Here is an 18,428-nt window from a genome sequence, read left to right as displayed (position 1 = left end):
ATAAAACTCTAAGCCATTGTCTGTGCGGAGGTATTTTATTTGTTTTCCCATGTATTTTTCAATCATAGTTTTCCAAGACTTAAATGCGGAAAACACATCGCTTTTCAGCTCCAAGAAAAACACCCAAACTTTTCTGGAAAATCATCAATAAAAGTTAGTATATAATTAGCTTCACCTCTCGAAGGCACTCTGGATGGCCCCCATAGATCAGAATGAATATACTTTAATGTTCCCTTTGTGTTATGGATTTCACTAGTGAATCGAACTCTCTTTTACTTTCTAAAAACGCAGTGTTCACAGAACTTCAATTTGTAAATTCCTTGCCCATCAAGAAGTCCTCTTTTGCTTAATTCTTCCATGTCATTCTCACTCATATGCCCTAGGCGTATATGCCAAAGTTTAGTAATATCATCATATAACAAGGAAGAGGAAACAACAGCTACATCACCAGTAACAGTAGAACCCTGCAAAACATATAACTTGGAAATCTTTATTTGCCTTTTCATCACAATGAGGGAACCTTTGGAATTCTTTAAAACCCCACTTTCAGCTGTGTATTTGTACCCTTTTGAATCAAGAGTACTCAACGAAATTAAATTTCTCTTCAATTCTAAACATGTCATACGTCACTAAGTGTTTTGACAACTCCATCAAATATCTTAACTTTAATTGTTTCAACACCTGCGATTTTACATAAAGCATTATTTCCTATCAAAATAACACCTTCAAACACTGTTTCGTAAGTTGTAAACCTGTAACGTCCCCGTACATGAGACCATCTCCGGATTCGAGCACGAGGTGTTAACGGACTTAATTCATTAATTAAACAACTCAAACAATTTATTTTAAAATTTCTAGACAAGCTGGCTAACTGCGTCACAGTCGCTAAAAAAATTCATATCTCGAGTTATGAAACTTGAAATCCAATTCCGTAAATGTTCCCTGAAAATAGACTCATATATCTACTTACTAATTTTTTTTCTAGAATTTTTGGTATGGCCAATTAGTACAGTTTATTAGTTAAAGTCTCCCCTATTTCAGGGTTCAGCTACTCTGACCCCTGTGTATTACAGATCAGATATATCCCTGTCCAGAGTTTCAATGACTATGACGCTTGTTTCTAATAAAACTAGACTCAATAAGGATTTCATTCATATAAAGTCTGAGTTATAATTATTTTTACACAATTTATGGTGAATTTATAAAGACAGAACAAGGGATCCAGAAATTTCTCTGACCCTGTTTCAGCAAAACGTAAATATTTCATAAAATACAACTCTTTTACATATTTTGTTTCTTCCACATGAAAATAGGTTCATTAAGCTTCAATTAAATATTTTATTCATCATCTAATTCTATCTATACTATTTTTAGTGATTTTTCAAACTCATGTCACTACTGCTGTGTGATTCTATTTTATAGCCAATTTCACCATTTTATGGATTTCCGTAGATTAGTTAGCACATAAAGCATACGTGTTATCAAATATAATCTCGATTAGCCACTCCAATAGCTAATCATTCTCAAACATTTCCATGCCATTCATGAGCTATATCATAAGATTATATACACAAAAGGATTATAATGCTATACATGCCATATTCCCAAAATATGCAAGCCACCATACCAAGATGGTCCGTTGATAGTGTGAGCGTGCCTCCGACCGTCCTGATCTCCAAACCGGCTTGTCAAAACTACAAGGAATGAAAGAGAGGGAGTAAGCATAAATGCTTAGTAAGTTCACACGGAAATAACAAATAACTTAACAAAGTAATTATACCAACCAACATTAGCATAATATCACCAAAACATATATCACATTTCTATTCATCATTCATCGTCTTACTACATTATTGTTGTCGTATCAAGTCTCAACCCGAGGGTTAAGTACATACCTGTCCAAAGTGCCCATTCCACAACACTTACCAATACGTCACTTGCATCTTGAGTATTCTTCCATTTCACTAGAATTTTACCCGTTGAACACATCGGAATATAACTCGGATAAATGGAAAGTTTGCACGTAAGTGCCACATATGTAGCCAAGCTACCATGTAACTCGCCCATAAGCGAACTCGGACTCAACTCAACGAGCTCAGGCATTCGCATCCATAAGTGAACTCGGACTCAACTCAACGAGCTCGGATGCCTAGTTACATCTCACGAACTCGAACTCAACTCAACGAGTTCAGACGTTCACATCCATAAGTGAACTCGGACTCAACTCAATGAGTTCGGATGCTCAAATATCCAAATCTATTTCTAAGGTTCAATGGGACTTTCCTCGTTCGTACTACTTTACCATTCTCCTTGGAATACCAATGACGATACTTCGGTAGTCTTTCACATTTTTCACATAATTCATAAAATTTTTGCATGTTGTCTAACAATGACCACAAAGCATAGAATTGCGATAACAATCATAATATCGTATAAATAGCATTAAATGATTTAAAATAACGGTTATATTACAATATTTACATATGAACTTACCTCGATACAAAATGAGAATAGTCGAGCCTATTCCTCGTAAACTTTATTTTTCCCCCGATCTCGACTCGAATCTCTTTTCTCTTGATAATCAAGACTTAAAAGTGTTGAAACCCTAGCTATGGTTGAGAGCAAAATTTGACAGCAAATTATGGAGAAGATCATCATTTTTTTGTTATTTTTCCCATTTTATTTCATTTAATATTCAAATGACCAAAATACCCTTCCTTACTAAACTTTCAAAAATTCCATCCATGTTCAATTTTTGTCCATAAACTTAGAAATTGGTCAAATTTCTATTTAAGACCTCCTAATTAATATTTCAAAGCAATTTCATACTAGAAACTTCTAGAATGTAAGTTTTGTAACTTATTCAATTTAGTCCCTAACTTCAAATTAAGCACTTTATGCATAGAATTTCTTCACGAAATTTTTACAAAATCATGTAATCATATCATAATCCTCAAAATAATCATAAAATAATTATTTATATCTCGAATTTGAGGTCCCGAAACCACTATTTCGATTAGGCCCTAATTCGGGATATCACAAAACCAATCCTGATTGGGACTCATGTGGAAGGTGTAGCCGAATCAAGGATCCACTCACTCACTTTATAATTGTTGACAGAAGCGACTAGAAGTTCACCATCACTGTAGTCTTCTCCAACATCAGCTTCACCGAAATTTTCTGGTTGTTTCCCCTTTTGATTCACAGCCTCCCTTTTGATCTTATTCTATAGCTTATAGCACTCAGATTTAATGTACCCTTTCTTATTGCAGAAGTTACAAGTTTTAACTTTATTTGAAGACTTCGATCTACCCTTAGATTTACCGCGAGGATTCTGTTCATGTGTCCTTCCACGATCATCATCAACATTCCAATCTTGTCTCCCACGAACAATAAGACCCTCTCCCTGAGAGTTAGTTTTAACCACAAGATGCTTCATCTTATCATACGAGGCCAAATAATCATAAACCTCATCAACTGTGAGAGACTTGCAGCTATATAAAATCGTGTCTCTAAAGGTTGAATAAGACGGGGGTAACGAACAAAGTAGAATCAACCCTAGATCTTCCTTATCATGCTGGACCTTCATGGCCTCCAAGTTTGAGAGAATTTCTTTAAACACTATTAAGTATTCGTGCACAGACGCACCTTCTCCAAACGATGAGCATAAAGACGCTACTTTATATGCAACTTGCTGGTTAGAGTTTTTGACATACATATTTGTTCCAGCCTATTCCATAATCTAGCGGCGATCTTCTCCTTCATCACATCCTGTAAAATTTCGTTAGAGAAATGTAGATGTAACTGTGTTAACGCTTTTCGATCCTTGCGCTTCTTCTCTTCCTCTATCAATGTTGAAGGCATATTATCTACCCCTAGCAGGGCTTCCTCTAAGTCCATCTGTGCAAGAACTGTCTGCATCTTTTTCTGCCACAATGCGAATCTGGTGTTGCAATCCAACAACGGAATTTCATACTTCAAAGACGCCATTACGTGATTGAGATGAACAATCCGGAAGCTCGGATACCAATTTGTGAATAAATAAAATGTCAGTAATGACAATATATCGCAAAAAAATAGAAATAAAAATAAAGAACACAGATTTTACGTGGAAACCCTTTTGGGAAAAAACCATAGGCAGAGGAGAAGAAAATTCACTATGTCAAATTCTAATCATTACAAGAGGAATATACTATGTCTATTTATAGGCTTGTAAAATCATATTCTAATAGGAGTGTAGTAAGATTGAAACACCTTATTATAATCAATATCAAATAGATGAAGTTTAATAAGGTTTAAAAAACCTTATTCTAAAATAAAATAAAAGAAGTGTAGTTTTATAGGAATTTTACTTTTATTTTGTTTTACCACTGTATTTTATTTAAACAAGAATTCGAGTCACTTAATTCTAACATGATATATAAATAAATTTAAACTATATGTCCTCTCTTATAAATTTCTTCAAATAAAGAAACTTTAAAGAACTTATGTAAATGGTGAAGAAATTAACACTTATTTATAATTTATAGTGTAAGTGTGAACTATAAGAGTTTTCTAAGACAATGTGAGATTTATAAAAACTGTAATATAAACATTACATGCATTTCATTATGTAGCCAAAACATTTTAATATAATATATATTATGATATAAAAAAATCATAAATAATATATATTATTATATATATAATATAAATAACTTTAATCTATAGTCCTCTCTCATGAATTTCTTTAAATGAAGAAATTTTAAAAAAATATATTTAAATAGTGAAGAAATCAGACACTTTTATGGTGCAAACATTTCTCTTTCATATAATATAAACTATTATATATAAATAATAATATATATTACTATATATAAAAAATAAAAAATAAATATTATGATATAAATAAATTTAAACTATAATTCTGAAATTTTAAAAGAACTTTTGTAAATAATCAATAAATCAACAGTTATTTATAATTTAAGTGCGAGCTATGAAAATGTTTTATAATCAATGTGAAATTTAAAGTATAAGTGTTGAGTACGGAGAGAGAAATGTTTCACCAATTCATCTATATTCATGTATATGTGCTTTTGGAAGCAAGGAAAAATCATATTTATGAGTCAAAAGGCATAAATTTTTTTCATATTGGCCAAAGAAATAATGGGGATAAGTTTTTGACAATTACCCAAATGAACCTGATAAGAGATACATAACATATCCGATATGAAGCTTGAATTCAAATTGGTTACCCCACATTGAAAAGAGAAAGAAAAAAAAACTCAGTCTTAGGCCATACAAGAGAAAGGGAAATGAAGTCCAAATCAAAATGCACATATATATAATTCAAAGCAGTTGAGCAAACATATTGGCCCCTATAGGCTACATGTAAGACTATTCATAAGCAAAAATAATCAACTTGGTTCAATTAATTGGCAACCTACCTAAGAACTTGGTGTTATATACTAACAGATTATTGCTTCTTTTATTGGAAAGAAGTCCCAGCCTGCATTTATAGCTATTAGGGTTGTTTAAACTGAACTATTTCAAATGGGTTTTGCTTTGTATTTAAAGATCATTTTAGTGCTTTACAACATCATTACTCTGCCTGTCATTAAAACACTTCTAAGCTTTCGTTTTTGTTTTGGGTGGATGACCTTAGTTATTGTGATGTGGAGCTGGATTCAATTAGCCAGAAAATGACCCTTTTTTCAAAGTATCTTAACTTTTATCTTTCTAGGTTAGGTTTTAAAAATCTTAATTCTGAGGTGGAGATTTTGGAGATTTTTCAATGGATAAATTCATAGCATGAAATATTTTGAGAAATTTTGTTCTAAGTCAAATTGATTTAACATTAGTTTTTATTTATTTATAGTATTTAATATTATCAAATTACATTGCATCGCTTTTATAGAAAAAAATTGTCATAATTCAAGATAGAGTTATGGATGTTGCTAGAAGTCTTGACCTTTCTAAAAATGATAAAATTTTGATTTAATTTTTTAAAAATTATAAAGATATAGACTATTAAAATAGTAAGATTGCACTTTTATTATCATAAAAATATATAATTTAATTCCGATCCCCCAGAAATATTTTTAGCTTCACCTCTAGCCATAACTAGAGAAATCTAAACCCAAACTTTTTCTTTAGTATAATTAAAGTATTTATCATGTCTATTTTAGAGTTTATAAAGTTTAATCTTTACGAAGTTCATGTTTACATTTCCTATATTAGGATTTAATTCTCCTTAAGAGTATAATGTATTTTACCATTGTACTTGACACTTTATTTTTATATATTAAATCCAAACTTTTAACATGAAATTAAAAAACTTTCGTATATCTATTTTTTATATATTTTATCTTATTTATCACATCCCAAAGAGTAATTCACCATGAACCTTATGCGTTGGCTTGATGGCCAAGATATTCACTGCCCTAGGTGTGACTTGAGTTTGAATTGCGCTAATTACGTTATTGTTAGGACTTTACCCTACTCTTATAATTCAAAAATAATAATAATAATAATTCACCACATTTACTCCATTAAGTTTCCTTTTAATGATATCATTATTATATCTTCCTTTTTGCTATATAGAGCTATCTATTTCATGGGTGTGGGTTACGTAGTGTTCTCTTTATAAATTGCCATAAAGCGTAGTTAGATGGCATTGGACCATTTATTTTTATAGCTAAGCCATAGGATAGGAGACGTGAAAAATGTGGGTGAATTTATCGTGTGATAGGCACCAAACATTCAACCCAACTCATCCTGAAATGGGCCTCCCATTAATCTGGGCCACTCTTTGTTTACAACATTGCACGTGGTTTTCAACATCACCGTTTTCTTTTCTTTTCTTTTTTTGAGAAACGCCTTTTAATTTTCTAAATTATCGGTTTTGTTTTTCCAACATCCCCCTTCCACATATTAATATTGCTTTTTTTTTAATTTTTAAATCATAAAAAATTAAAAATTAATTATATGTTAAATAAAAAATATAATATAATTTAATTTTAAATCATCGCAATTTCTAAACCTACATTTTATAAATCGTCTAACTACATTAATTTAGATCAATGTTAAATTTTTCTAAGTAGACACTACTCACATCCAACTTGCAAGAGAATCAAGTCATAAAGTTCAACTCTTCCAAATAGGCATTTATTCATTTCCATACGAAACATTGTTATGAAAATAAAAAACTTGATTGAGACATAAAACCTAAAAAAAATAATAACTTGAGATTATTCCAATGGAATTTTCCAACTTAATCATGGATTGGATTAGACTAGTTTGGTCATTAATATCAAATACATATTGTTGGTTTCATATATAGAAATTAAGAGATTATGGTAATTAGACAAATAATTAGCTAGGTGATTAGTGTTTAAATCACAAGGGAAACAATATACTACAAGTTGAAATTATTGGCTACATATGGCAGACAACAGGATTGTGCTCTTTGTTAGGTACAAAAGAAATTTTTTTCACCTTATGAGAAATTATGCTTTTTTCTTTTCCCTCTAAAAGGAAATTTGTTTTCTCTACTCAACTTGGGCATATAGATACTATAATGATAGCTTATTATTGCATTGTGGTTATAACATTAATGATTAAGTAAGCATCTAGGCATTGTACCATCAACTTTGGATAGTCGTAATTAACTTCTTAAATTAGAGAAAAATCGAAAGAATAAGTAATTAAGTAGGCAAAAGAATTTCCTTAAAATCAAAGTTGTTTAACATTTTAGATGTAATTGTATGCACAATTGTTTAAAAAATAATACTCATCAAATCCACAATTCTTTGAAGGACAGCAAAATAATTAGGGTTTTTCTTTTCTTTGGTTTCCAACCTGCCATCATTAACATGTTCATAATTTAGTATGATTTGATTTGTTCAGCTAGCTCCCAGCTAAGCTAAGTTTATATATTTCTCCAAACAAACTGATGTAAAATGTTCCACCAACTCTGATAGTGGCGGGCCTTTTCCATGTTGGAGGTTATAATATCGAACCTTATAATTTGTATTTGAATGCCCAAGTGATGTACTATTTTAAAAGAATGTTTTTGATGTAATTTTGGTGGTCTACTTAATCTTAATTGGATTATGTAATCGTCAAATTAAATAATTCCACTAATTTTAATATTTTTGTGTAGGAGTTAGTATTAATGAATTTGTGGGGTTTTTTAAACTCTATTTATATGAGAGTTCTTGTATCGTGATTGAAGTATTGATAAAATTTAACACCCCAACATTAAGAGTGAATATTTTTTAAAATTAAAATCTTCTTTAAAATAAAAATTAAAAAAAGAAATATAGTTAGTAAATCCCAAACATATGATATACAAATAATAATAATAACAATAATAATAAGGGTGATGTTAGGATCCACCTGATTTAAGCAACGAACAAGTAAAAATAACAGAATAAATTGAGAAATTGAACACACAAATTTAATATGGAAAAACTCCTCCAAAGAGAATAAAAAAATCACGGGTAAAGATAATTATACTATATTGGCAAAAGAACGAAGAGTACAAAAATGGAGATAAAAACTAAACCCCGAAAACCCGAAAACAAAGAGCCCTCAAAACGTAAACACAAAATTCTCTAAATGTGTTATGGTTCTAATATCTAATGGGTGTATTTTCTAAGGTTGTAAAAGACCCTATTTATAGGAAAAATAGCAAGTCAAATAAACTATACTAATAAATGCTAAATATCTAATAAATACTAAATCTTCTAGAAAAAAAAATATTAGAATTTGGATCACACAACTCTAACAATTTCCACCTTGATTCAACGCCATCTTTGCCAAAGCCCACCACAGGCCTATCTTGAACTATGCAGGGAATTAACTGAGTCGAATCTGTGCTTAGAAGCTGGAAAACTACTAGCCTTCGACTTGTGCACTGCCAAATCAAAACTAACCCGGTATGATTTTCACGTACACAGTGCCCTAACTTTTCAAAACTTGCATCCAAAAGAGAACCTCTCTTTAACGAAACGGTCATACCTTTTTCCCTTCTATGACCAAGTTGCCTCCGCTCCAAATGAGTTGACTTCGATTCCGTAACGGACAAGGGACGTCCGATTTCACCGGTCACTGTAGATCCTTCCAGTATATAAAGACTCCCGATTCTTTTGCCTTTTAACAAAACAAAAGCTCCATAAGATACTTTAATACCGCTTGAATCGATGTTGATTCTGCATCTTTTCAAGTCTAAAATATTCAAGGAAATGAGATTCTTTCGTAAATCAGGTACATACCTGACATCTGAGAGTGTCTTAATCGTCCCATCGTGTGTCCTAATTTTAACAGTACCAATACTAATTACCTTACTGGATGAATCGTTTCCCATGCGCACAACTCCACCTTCAATCAAACTGTACGTGGAGAACCATTCTCTATTGGAACACATGTGGAAAGAACATCCCAAATCTAGGATCCACTAGGACGTGAGCTCGGAGTTATCACTCTTTGACACTAACAAGAAATCATCACCACCTTCATTGGCCAAATTAGCGCCAACTACATCTTCCTCGTTACTCTCAGCAGCTCTTTTATTTCGCAGTTTATAACAATCTTCTTTGATGTGACCTAACTTTTTACAATAACGACACATTTTGTCTCGTTTCTTTGATGCTACCAAAACGGAAGGTTGCCTATCTGCCTTGCTATCCAAACCAAACTCATTTTTGAGTTTGTCTCTACTCAACAAATGACCCTTCACATCTTCAAAGGAGAGTTGTCTCTACCATAAATAAATGTTTCCCTGAAAGACTTGTATGAAAGGGGTAAAGAGCACGATAATAGCATAGTCTAATCTTCATTGTCAATATGAATATCAACGTTCTTTAAATCATTTAAAAGAGTAATGAATTGACTGATGTGATATCTAAGAAGCTCACCTTCATTCATGTGAAACATAAATAGATGTTGTTTCAACACTAAGTAGTTAGCCAAAGACTTAGTCCCATAAAGAGTGTCTAACCTTTTCCACAATGCGGATGAGCTCTTCTCCATCAATATCTCCTGCAATACCGTATTCGAGAGGCACAACTAAATTGCAGACAAGGCCTTTTTTTCAAGCTCTTCCCATTTTGTTTGATTTAGATTCTTAGGCTTTTTCCTAGTAACAACCTTTTTCAAGCCTGTTTAAACTAGAATTGCCATCATCCGAACTTGCCATAGATTGAAATTTGTCTCACCATTAATCTTCTTAATTTCAAACCTTGTTGCTGCCATCTCTGAACGGGCTGATCTATAAAAAATTGAACTAACTCTGATACCACTTGTTAAGATCAACACGATTTAAGCAACGAACAAGTAAAAATAACAGAATAAATTGAGAAAGTGAACACATAAATTTAACGTGGAAAAACTCCTCCAAAGAGGATAAAAAAATCACAGGCAAAGATAATTTTACTATAATGGCAAAAGAACGAAAAGTACAAAAGATGGAGATAAAAACTAAACCCCAAAAACCCGAAAACAAAGAACCCTCAAAACGTAAACACAAAATTCTCTAAATGTGTTATGAGTTCTAATATCTAATGGGTGTATTTTCTAAGGTTGTAAAAGACCCTATTTATAGGTAAAATAGCAAGTCAAATAAACAATGCTAATAAATGCTAAATATATTATACTAATAAATACTAAATCTTCTAGAAAAAAATATTTTTGTTTAACTTGACTTGCAAGCAATCTCTTAGAATTTGGATCACACAACTCTAACAGGTGAAACCAAGAATGTTGTGTTGGGAGATTGGGATATAATTATAGATTTTGAAGGATGAAAGTTAAAACTTTTGTGTTAAAAGACTTTAAATTGAATTGCTAATTTCTTGGAGGGGTTAAAAATGAAAAGTTTTTATTTACCAAGAAGACCAACGCTCTGCTTTCTTATGACTATGCCCTTAATAAGAAATAACATTTGAAAAATATAAGACAACGTGACCATATATATATGGGATAATGTTTTATTCACAGTTAGTACATGAGTCTCATGCATGTTAGTTAACAACATGGCACCTAATATATAAATAAAAGAAAAAAAATAGAAGATCTATAAATAAATACTAATATTTATATAATATTTAATTATATTCAAATAAATTTATTAGTATTTATTTATAATCCCTCACTGTTTTTTTTACTCAATAATGAAGTGTCATGTTATCAATCAATGATTGTGCTTGAGACTTGTTATGTCCAATGTTACATCTCAAATGTAATGCCAATTGCAACTCGCTTTGCAACTAGACTGATGTGCAACTTGTCATATATGTTAACAATCTTTTGACTAAACAATCTTGATTTAAGCTTACATCTTTTAAGTATTTTGAGCAACAATTTAGTGGATTGAATCATGTTAAATATAAATCAGGCAATGACTCTTTTTAAAGACTTTATGTTTGATACTGCAACCTCAAATAAAGAGATCTAGTTTTTATAGAAGCTTGATTCCTCAAGATTTCTACGTATTTGATTCTTATCAAAGACTCATTAATGGAAAATTTAAAGGAATATGTGTTTGCACTAATTGAAGAATTGCAAGCCAACAATTCATATTTAAAGAGTATTTTTTGTTTTATTAGACATGGTTTTGAAAGAGCACTTATTTGTTCATTGTCAGAAACCTATTTTGAGTGCAAATAGATTTTAAACAAATTGTTTTATGTTCAATTTGTAACTAAGCTTTCAAGGGGAAAGTCTTGGTGGGGAGGTGATATTAGATCGATGTATAGGAATGAGGTTGTAACTCAGTGAGTGAGTTGAACTTAAATCACATCCTGTACTACAAAATGATAATAGATTACTTTGTGAAAAAGGCTTTGCAAATGTAGGAAAATTTTTTGAATTGTGTAACCAAATTTTGTATTCATCTCTATTCTTAGTCTTTTAGTTGTACATACAGTTGCAAGTGACTTGCAATTTCAATGTTTTCTCAATTAGTATCATAGGAAGAAACTTGAAGTATTAAGTAAAGATCTTACCTTTGAATTGTTTAAGCAATTGAAGGAACATCAATATCACAGCCTCCCAAGCCTGATGGCTCTAACTACACCTATTAGAAAGACAAGAAAAAGATGTTTATTAAATCGACGGACTCCTGGGTACTAACTTGTTGGAAAATCATTTAGAATATAACAAGTTGTTTGCAACATAATGTCTCCGAAAGGATTATGGAAGTTATGAATAGTTTAACATTGAATGAATGATCTATCGTAATTTAATACGTCAAATAAGGTTCTCCATTACACTCGAGGAGCTTATTCTCAAGAAATTTGATTGTATTTTATATGTTTTTATCGATTTTTAGTTTCAAGCCTTAATAAACATTTTTTTTGAGTTTTGCCCCTTTTGAAACCCAAATTGGCCAAACGGTGTCATAGAGAACCTAACGATGTGATTTAGTTTGTGTAGGGAGGCGATAATGGTCCAACCTAGAAGAAAAAACCATTCAGAGTGGTTTTTGCAACATTAATGCCATGAAAGTCATAACACCCATGTCATACCCAAAACGGACTGATCTGAATTTAAGGCATATGGGCATGAAGTTGTCTATTTTGGCACACTTTCACTACAGGAGAACAGACTTTTAGCGGCGTTTTTTTTGGCCTTTAGCGGCGTTTTCACAAGCGCCACAAAAAACGTCGCTATAGCCGATGCCGCAAAATTTTGCGGCGTTTATTTAAAAAAGCACCGCTAAAGACCATGACCTTTAGCGGTGCTTTTCCCGCAAATGCCGCTATAGACCATGACCTTTAGCGGCGCTTTTCCCACAAACGCCGTTAAAAAATATAACCTTAAAAAATATATATATTTTTATTAAATAATATTTATTTTCTATATTATTTTTTATTTTTGAAAATTTAAACTATATACTTTTAAGGATAAATAAAAAAATATTAATTAAATTAAATTTTCTATTAAAATTTTAACTTTAAAACTAAATATAAAAATTGATGAATTTAAATTTAAATTTAGAATTTAAATATTATGTTTAAATAAATGGGCAATCTACCAGCAACAGAGAGATAATACAATTTATGAAAATTTATGTCGATGAGAATTTTTAGATAAATTTTAAGCACATTTACATTGATGGAAAGAAAGAAAAACAAAAAGCTGATACCAAATTCAAAGTAACAAAAATGGAAGAAAATGCCAAAGAATCAAAGGGAATGTCGTCCACATAACTACCTTGACTTATTCCAGATTGGAGATTGAATCTCTCAATCCAACCCCCTGCTGTCCCTAGAACCGCAAAATTACCACAAGCGCTGATGGTACAGACCTGCAACCAGATAGAACAAACCATCAGTCACAATTCGTATAGTTCATGAAATACTAGTTTCTAGCAGGGTTTCTCATCTTTGAATAGTTTAATATTAGTAGTATTTGCTGCTTAATGTTTTAAATGAAGATGAATACATCAGCCATATAAAAATCAAAGGTTGAGTAAATAATAATATGCTAGAGACCAAACAAATTCACTGGGCAGAAGGTTTGAGCAAATACTTAACTGGAATGTAGAATAGCCATATAAGACAATAAGACAAGCATGCACATACAAATATAGCATATTATCATTCAAGAAACTATTAAACAAATTGCAAGAGGATATTTCAGTGCTCATGATTTTGGAAAATTGCTCAACCAATTTTTATAACTTGAAAGGAAAAAATCATCCTTACTTTAAATGGCAAGCCTTGTTGTCTTGCATTGTTAAGATTTCTAACAACTTCCGCATATACCGACACTTTTTTCTCAACAACTGGCTTGTCAGCTAAAGGTAGAAGCCCACTGGCAGAAGGACCAGAAGAAACATGAGAACTATAAGCCATGGGAACCATTTGACCTAAACGAATACCACCACTGCTTTTATCAATCATGTTTGTCTTAGGTAATGTTGAAATTCTACTCAATCTCTGTAAGAAGTCTCATTTTTCCTTTTTCCAATCTTCCCGCAAGGCATTAGACACCACCAATCAAACGTGTAAAAGCAGAAAACCTACAAACTTAGTTGTCATCGATTTGTTAAATTTTAGGTTCACTGATTCTAAGTTATTTGCAATGCACCAAAATTTAAGAGGAACAAAATGTATAATAGAGATTACAAGCCATCTCAGATAATATCAGAAATAAACAAATACACACATACAAACAAGAAATAGAGTGGGGCCTATGACATAGCTTGTAAGTAAAAAGTCTCATTTTTATCTGGTTAGTGGGTTAAAGGAGAGTGAATCAGTAACTAGGTTAAAACCTTAGTCATGAAACACACCTCCTTGTGGCATAAGTTTGAAGAAGAATCAATTTGGTATGAAAAAGAACATTCAAATGTGCAAGTAGTTTAACTACAAATGCCCTTTATTTTATTTCACAGTGTGTTGAACAGCCAAATTGCTATAATTCACACATTATGCAACAACCAGTTAGTAAATAGAAATTGGATCTGAATACATGCTCTAACCCAAAAGAATGTAATTAGCCAGTGGAAATGAGCCATTAGTCATTATCCATCGAACTTATATTAAAAGTATGCAATCCATAGAGCAAACAGTACCTACTGCAGATACTCCTCAACGCTTGTTGCTTCAGCAGGGAAAACATCCTCAAATGTTGTCTTGCAAAAAGATGGTCAAGGAGAGGAAAACATGGTTTGTGAGATTGCAGTAAAGAGAAAACTATGAAAAGGGGGAGGGGGACATTGAAGCAAGATTGTGAAGCAATCAATAGCAAAGCTCTCTAAAGTTGACCATACGCATGCGTTTTAGGACAAAAGTAGCATTTAAACAGTAAAAATACAAAAGCTGAAATCAAATATCATTTAATCATAGCAGATAAAGTTTGAGGGAAGGGGGAAAATGTCCTTATCTTGACATATCGTTATCAATATCCATTCCCCTCAAAATATCTATTGAATAGCCTTATATGCCAAAGAAAAACAAGTAGCAAATTTTATGGTAGGTTTAGGGGTTCTTGAGCTAGAAGCCACAAAAGCTGAGCTAACATAAATGAAAATGTGGAAAATAATACTTACCTTCAATTCAAAAGACTTCAGATCGCGTGTAAGCTGTTCAACGTTAATTCCTTCCCGTGCAAGTAGCCTTAAAACACAACAGAGACCATTTTTATATATTCCGCATGGTAAATAAATAATCTGGGAGAAATAAACAAAAGATAACCCTTCAAATTGTTGCTTAAAGCAAGTTTGCAACCTAAACAATATTCCCAAGCTAACAACTTCCTCTTACTTTCTTAGCTAACATTCTGTCTGTTTTAATAGACTGTGAATACAAGAATCACAAGAGTAATGAATTAAAATTATAAAGTATAAAGTTACCTTGTGGCAGCAATGGATTGAGAAGGAGCATCAGTTCTTAAGGTTTTTGCCTTGAGCTTCTTTGATAGTGCTTCTAACTGATCTAAGTTTCTATGAATAAAATTATTGTAAGCAGATTGTCAGTGAAAACCTCATGTATGGGATCTATATCACTGAAATTTCCTTTTTTAAACAATAATCTCAGCTGAGATACATACCAACTGAAGATTCAATCACTGAAAACAAACAAACAAAAATTTTAAACATTTTTCAATTTGCTTGGATCAACAAATAGATAACCCTCCAACCAAGGTTTTTAACTCTAAGCTACTAACATCAAACATTAACTTGAATTACCGATATATTGATGAATGTTACTATAATTTATTGACATTATCAAGGAGATGGTACATTCACTTAATATCATCGTAGTAACAACTAATATCCATAATATGAATTGATAATAAATATTAATGGAAATATAGATAAATATGATGAACATTATGGGTATCATAGTCCATGTCTCCAACAGAAACATTCAAAAGGAGATGACCTAAGGAAAAGTATTTATTAGTTATTCTCATTATAATACAAAATAATGGATGAATAAAAGTTCATGGTTAAATTTCATAAAACCACTACATCATTTCATTGTGTCGTGTTCCTAATTTATTGTTGGCTAAATTGTCTACATAAGCCATTTCTTACCCTCCATAATAGATCTCTAAAAACTAATTTTCTGCTGAAGTTGAAGAAAATGAATCCCCATTAATGACTGATTATTTAGTGGAAAACAATATTAAGTCACTTCTAATCCAATCAGTTTACTAGTTAAAGGAATTAACAGAACTTGATAAAGACATGGCCTCTATTTAGCTAAATTTCTCATCTAAAACATTAATAGACATTTTAAGTTAAAGATTCTTGATTTTTCATACTATAATTTAGTTCAGCAGCACTATACCAAAGTATTAGCTGAATTAACGTTCAGAAGCAAACATTAATACAATTAGAGCTTGGAAATACATGAAAATGCAGTGGTTCATTTGCCTATTATTAAAACTTCCTCAATCATTACATTAAAGCGGAGAGATAAACCAGATATTACTACTGGACTACAGTTCAGCAGAGCCTTCTGTTCTCTGCTCCCTTGAACAATCTCACTTAAAAAAACACAACTTTGAACGAGGCATGAGAAATTTCCAGAAATTTTCAGCCTTAAGAAATATATGAACCATAGAAGGGTTTCCGCCTTTCAATATCTCCTAAACTACCTCATTTCCCTCATTTTCTAGGCATCCAAACATAGCATAACCAGAAGCAAAAGCAAAAGCAAAAGCAAAAAAAAATTCACAAAAACCTAATCACTTTCCCCTTTTCTTTAACAACGTTTGTCTCAATTCATTACAAACTCGAGCATTGTGTAAATTGATATTGAGAGAGAGAGAGAGAGTAATAGGACCTGAAGAGGAGGAAACTGAGCAGAAGGAGCAGCTTGCTCAAGAAGCTTGGTGGATGAGTGGAGAAGATCGGTCCAACTACTCATGCCTTGCTCACTCGCCATAGCTCTCATGTGAATCACTGATGCGAGGGAAAGCTCAAGAATTTTACTCTTCAATTTATATTTTCTAAAACAGACACAAAAAATGCAAGAAATGCATTTTTAAAACAGATACAAAAAATAGAAGTTTCTAAAACAGATTTGAACTTAGGGATAGAGATTTAGAGAAGGAGATTTAGAGAAGTAAGAAATGCATTGAGAGAGATGCTGAGGATTAGGGATCAGTATGGCGACACGGAAATGGTGGAAGGATTTTGATTTGGGGATTTCGATTTGGGGGAAAAATTAGATATGTTTTGGGGATACCGATTTTAGGGGGAAATTTTAGACGTTCCAATGGGTAAAATTTGGGGATAAAATTAATAAGGGATTTCGGGGATGTGGTTTAGGAGAAACAAAATAGGTTTTTTAGTAGAGTAAAACGGCGCAGTTTTGTTCCAAGTGCTTACCTTTTGCGGCGTTTTTTATAAAAACGTCACAAAAAATTATTTTATTTATTTTGCTTAAAATTCCTTGTTTTGTCTGGTGAAAATTATTAGTCAAATGATTTTATATAATATTTATTATTACTATTACTATTTTTATAAATTTATTTGATGATGTAATGCGGAGTATATGAATTTCCTCTGTAGACAAAGCCTAAAATACTAATTTAAATTTTTGTTTTTTAGTGTTAGATTTTATAAAAAAAATGTTGACTTTTTTTGTCACTTTTGCTCGATTTGAATATAGTATTGAAGTCGAAGCTATTAATTTCCTTTTTACTTATTTGAAAAGATAAAAACCAAAATAATAATTTATATTTTCTTTTGGTTTAATGTATAATTTGGTACCCGAGTTTGATATTTTTTAATATTTAATTCAAGTTTTAGAGTTAATTTGATGATAATTCATGTTTAGATAATAATATTAGTTATTATTTTTTGCTAAAACAACCCTAAAATCATAATTAAATTACATCCATAAATGAAAATTTAAATAAATTCACAATTCACAATTGGCGTTGAATGTTAATTGCTAAGACTCAGTCAACAGTTGGGTGACATCCCAATACCATCAAACATGTCGTCTAATTTGTATGCCAACACACCAATGTTGTTCAATTGTAGTTCATGTTTCAAAGGTTTAGACCTTTTTCTTCCCTTTCAAACCCCATTCAGTTTTAAGCTACACTCTTTCAAATTGAAATTCTTTAATTGTATTTGATATCGTTTCAAACCCCATTCAGTTTTAATTCCATAATTTATTACGAACATAAGCTTTTACATTAATATCTATGTATATACACATCAACATCCATATGATGTTTTTTGGAGTTTAGGGTTTTAGGGGTTATAGTTTAGTGTTCATGTGTTTTTAGTATTTAGGGGTTTAGTGTTCTAGGGGTTATAGATTAGTGTTTATTATTTTTTTGGGGTTTAGGGTTTTAAGGATTATATGACTTTTAGCGGCGTTTTGCCAAAAGCGCCGCTAATGCTCTGGTTTTTAGTGGCGTTTTACCAAAAGCGTTGCTAATGCTCTGGTTTTTAGCGGCGTTTTACCAAA

At 31.7% G+C, this 18,428-nt stretch overlaps 1 protein-coding gene and 1 long non-coding RNA gene across 2 annotated transcripts; both read right to left on the bottom strand.

The window, feature by feature from the left end:
• Positions 1–8,983: 8,983 nt before the first annotated feature.
• Positions 8,984–12,494, bottom strand: LOC121212459 (uncharacterized). Its single transcript, XR_005907675.1, has 3 exons — positions 11,988–12,494; positions 9,258–10,252; positions 8,984–9,135 (listed from the first exon to the last, which is right to left on the bottom strand). It is a non-coding gene; the product is annotated as an uncharacterized lncRNA (long non-coding RNA).
• A 521-nt stretch (positions 12,495–13,015) lies between these two features.
• On the bottom strand, positions 13,016–17,257 carry LOC121203315 (nuclear pore complex protein NUP93B-like). Its single transcript, XM_041085184.1, has 6 exons — positions 16,785–17,257; positions 15,344–15,435; positions 15,041–15,107; positions 14,568–14,623; positions 13,692–13,800; positions 13,016–13,291 (listed from the first exon to the last, which is right to left on the bottom strand). The coding sequence occupies exons 1-6, from the start codon at positions 16,893–16,895 to the stop codon at positions 13,091–13,093; spliced, it is 636 nt and encodes a 211-aa protein (XP_040941118.1). The 5' UTR covers positions 16,896–17,257; the 3' UTR covers positions 13,016–13,090.
• Positions 17,258–18,428: the final 1,171 nt, after the last annotated feature.

This window comes from Gossypium hirsutum, chromosome A13 (assembly GCF_007990345.1).
Source record: "Gossypium hirsutum isolate 1008001.06 chromosome A13, Gossypium_hirsutum_v2.1, whole genome shotgun sequence".
Taxonomy (NCBI): Eukaryota; Viridiplantae; Streptophyta; class Magnoliopsida; order Malvales; family Malvaceae; genus Gossypium; species Gossypium hirsutum.
Note: the sequence above shows the minus strand (reverse complement) of the source record. Positions and strands in the feature narration are given on the sequence as shown.

Bases quoted from the DNA above. Each gene is read 5' to 3' on its own strand.
- LOC121203315 (XM_041085184.1), bottom strand. From the start codon at position 16,895: ATGAGAGCTATGGCGAGTGAGCAAGGCATGAGTAGTTGGACCGATCTT. The intron at 15,108-15,343 runs GTAACTTTATAC...TTGTGTTTTAAG, and splicing joins CAATCCATTGCTGCCACAAG to GCTACTTGCACGGGAAGGAA. The intron at 14,624-15,040 runs GTAAGTATTATT...TCTTTTTGCAAG, and splicing joins TGAAGTCTTTTGAATTGAAG to ACAACATTTGAGGATGTTTT.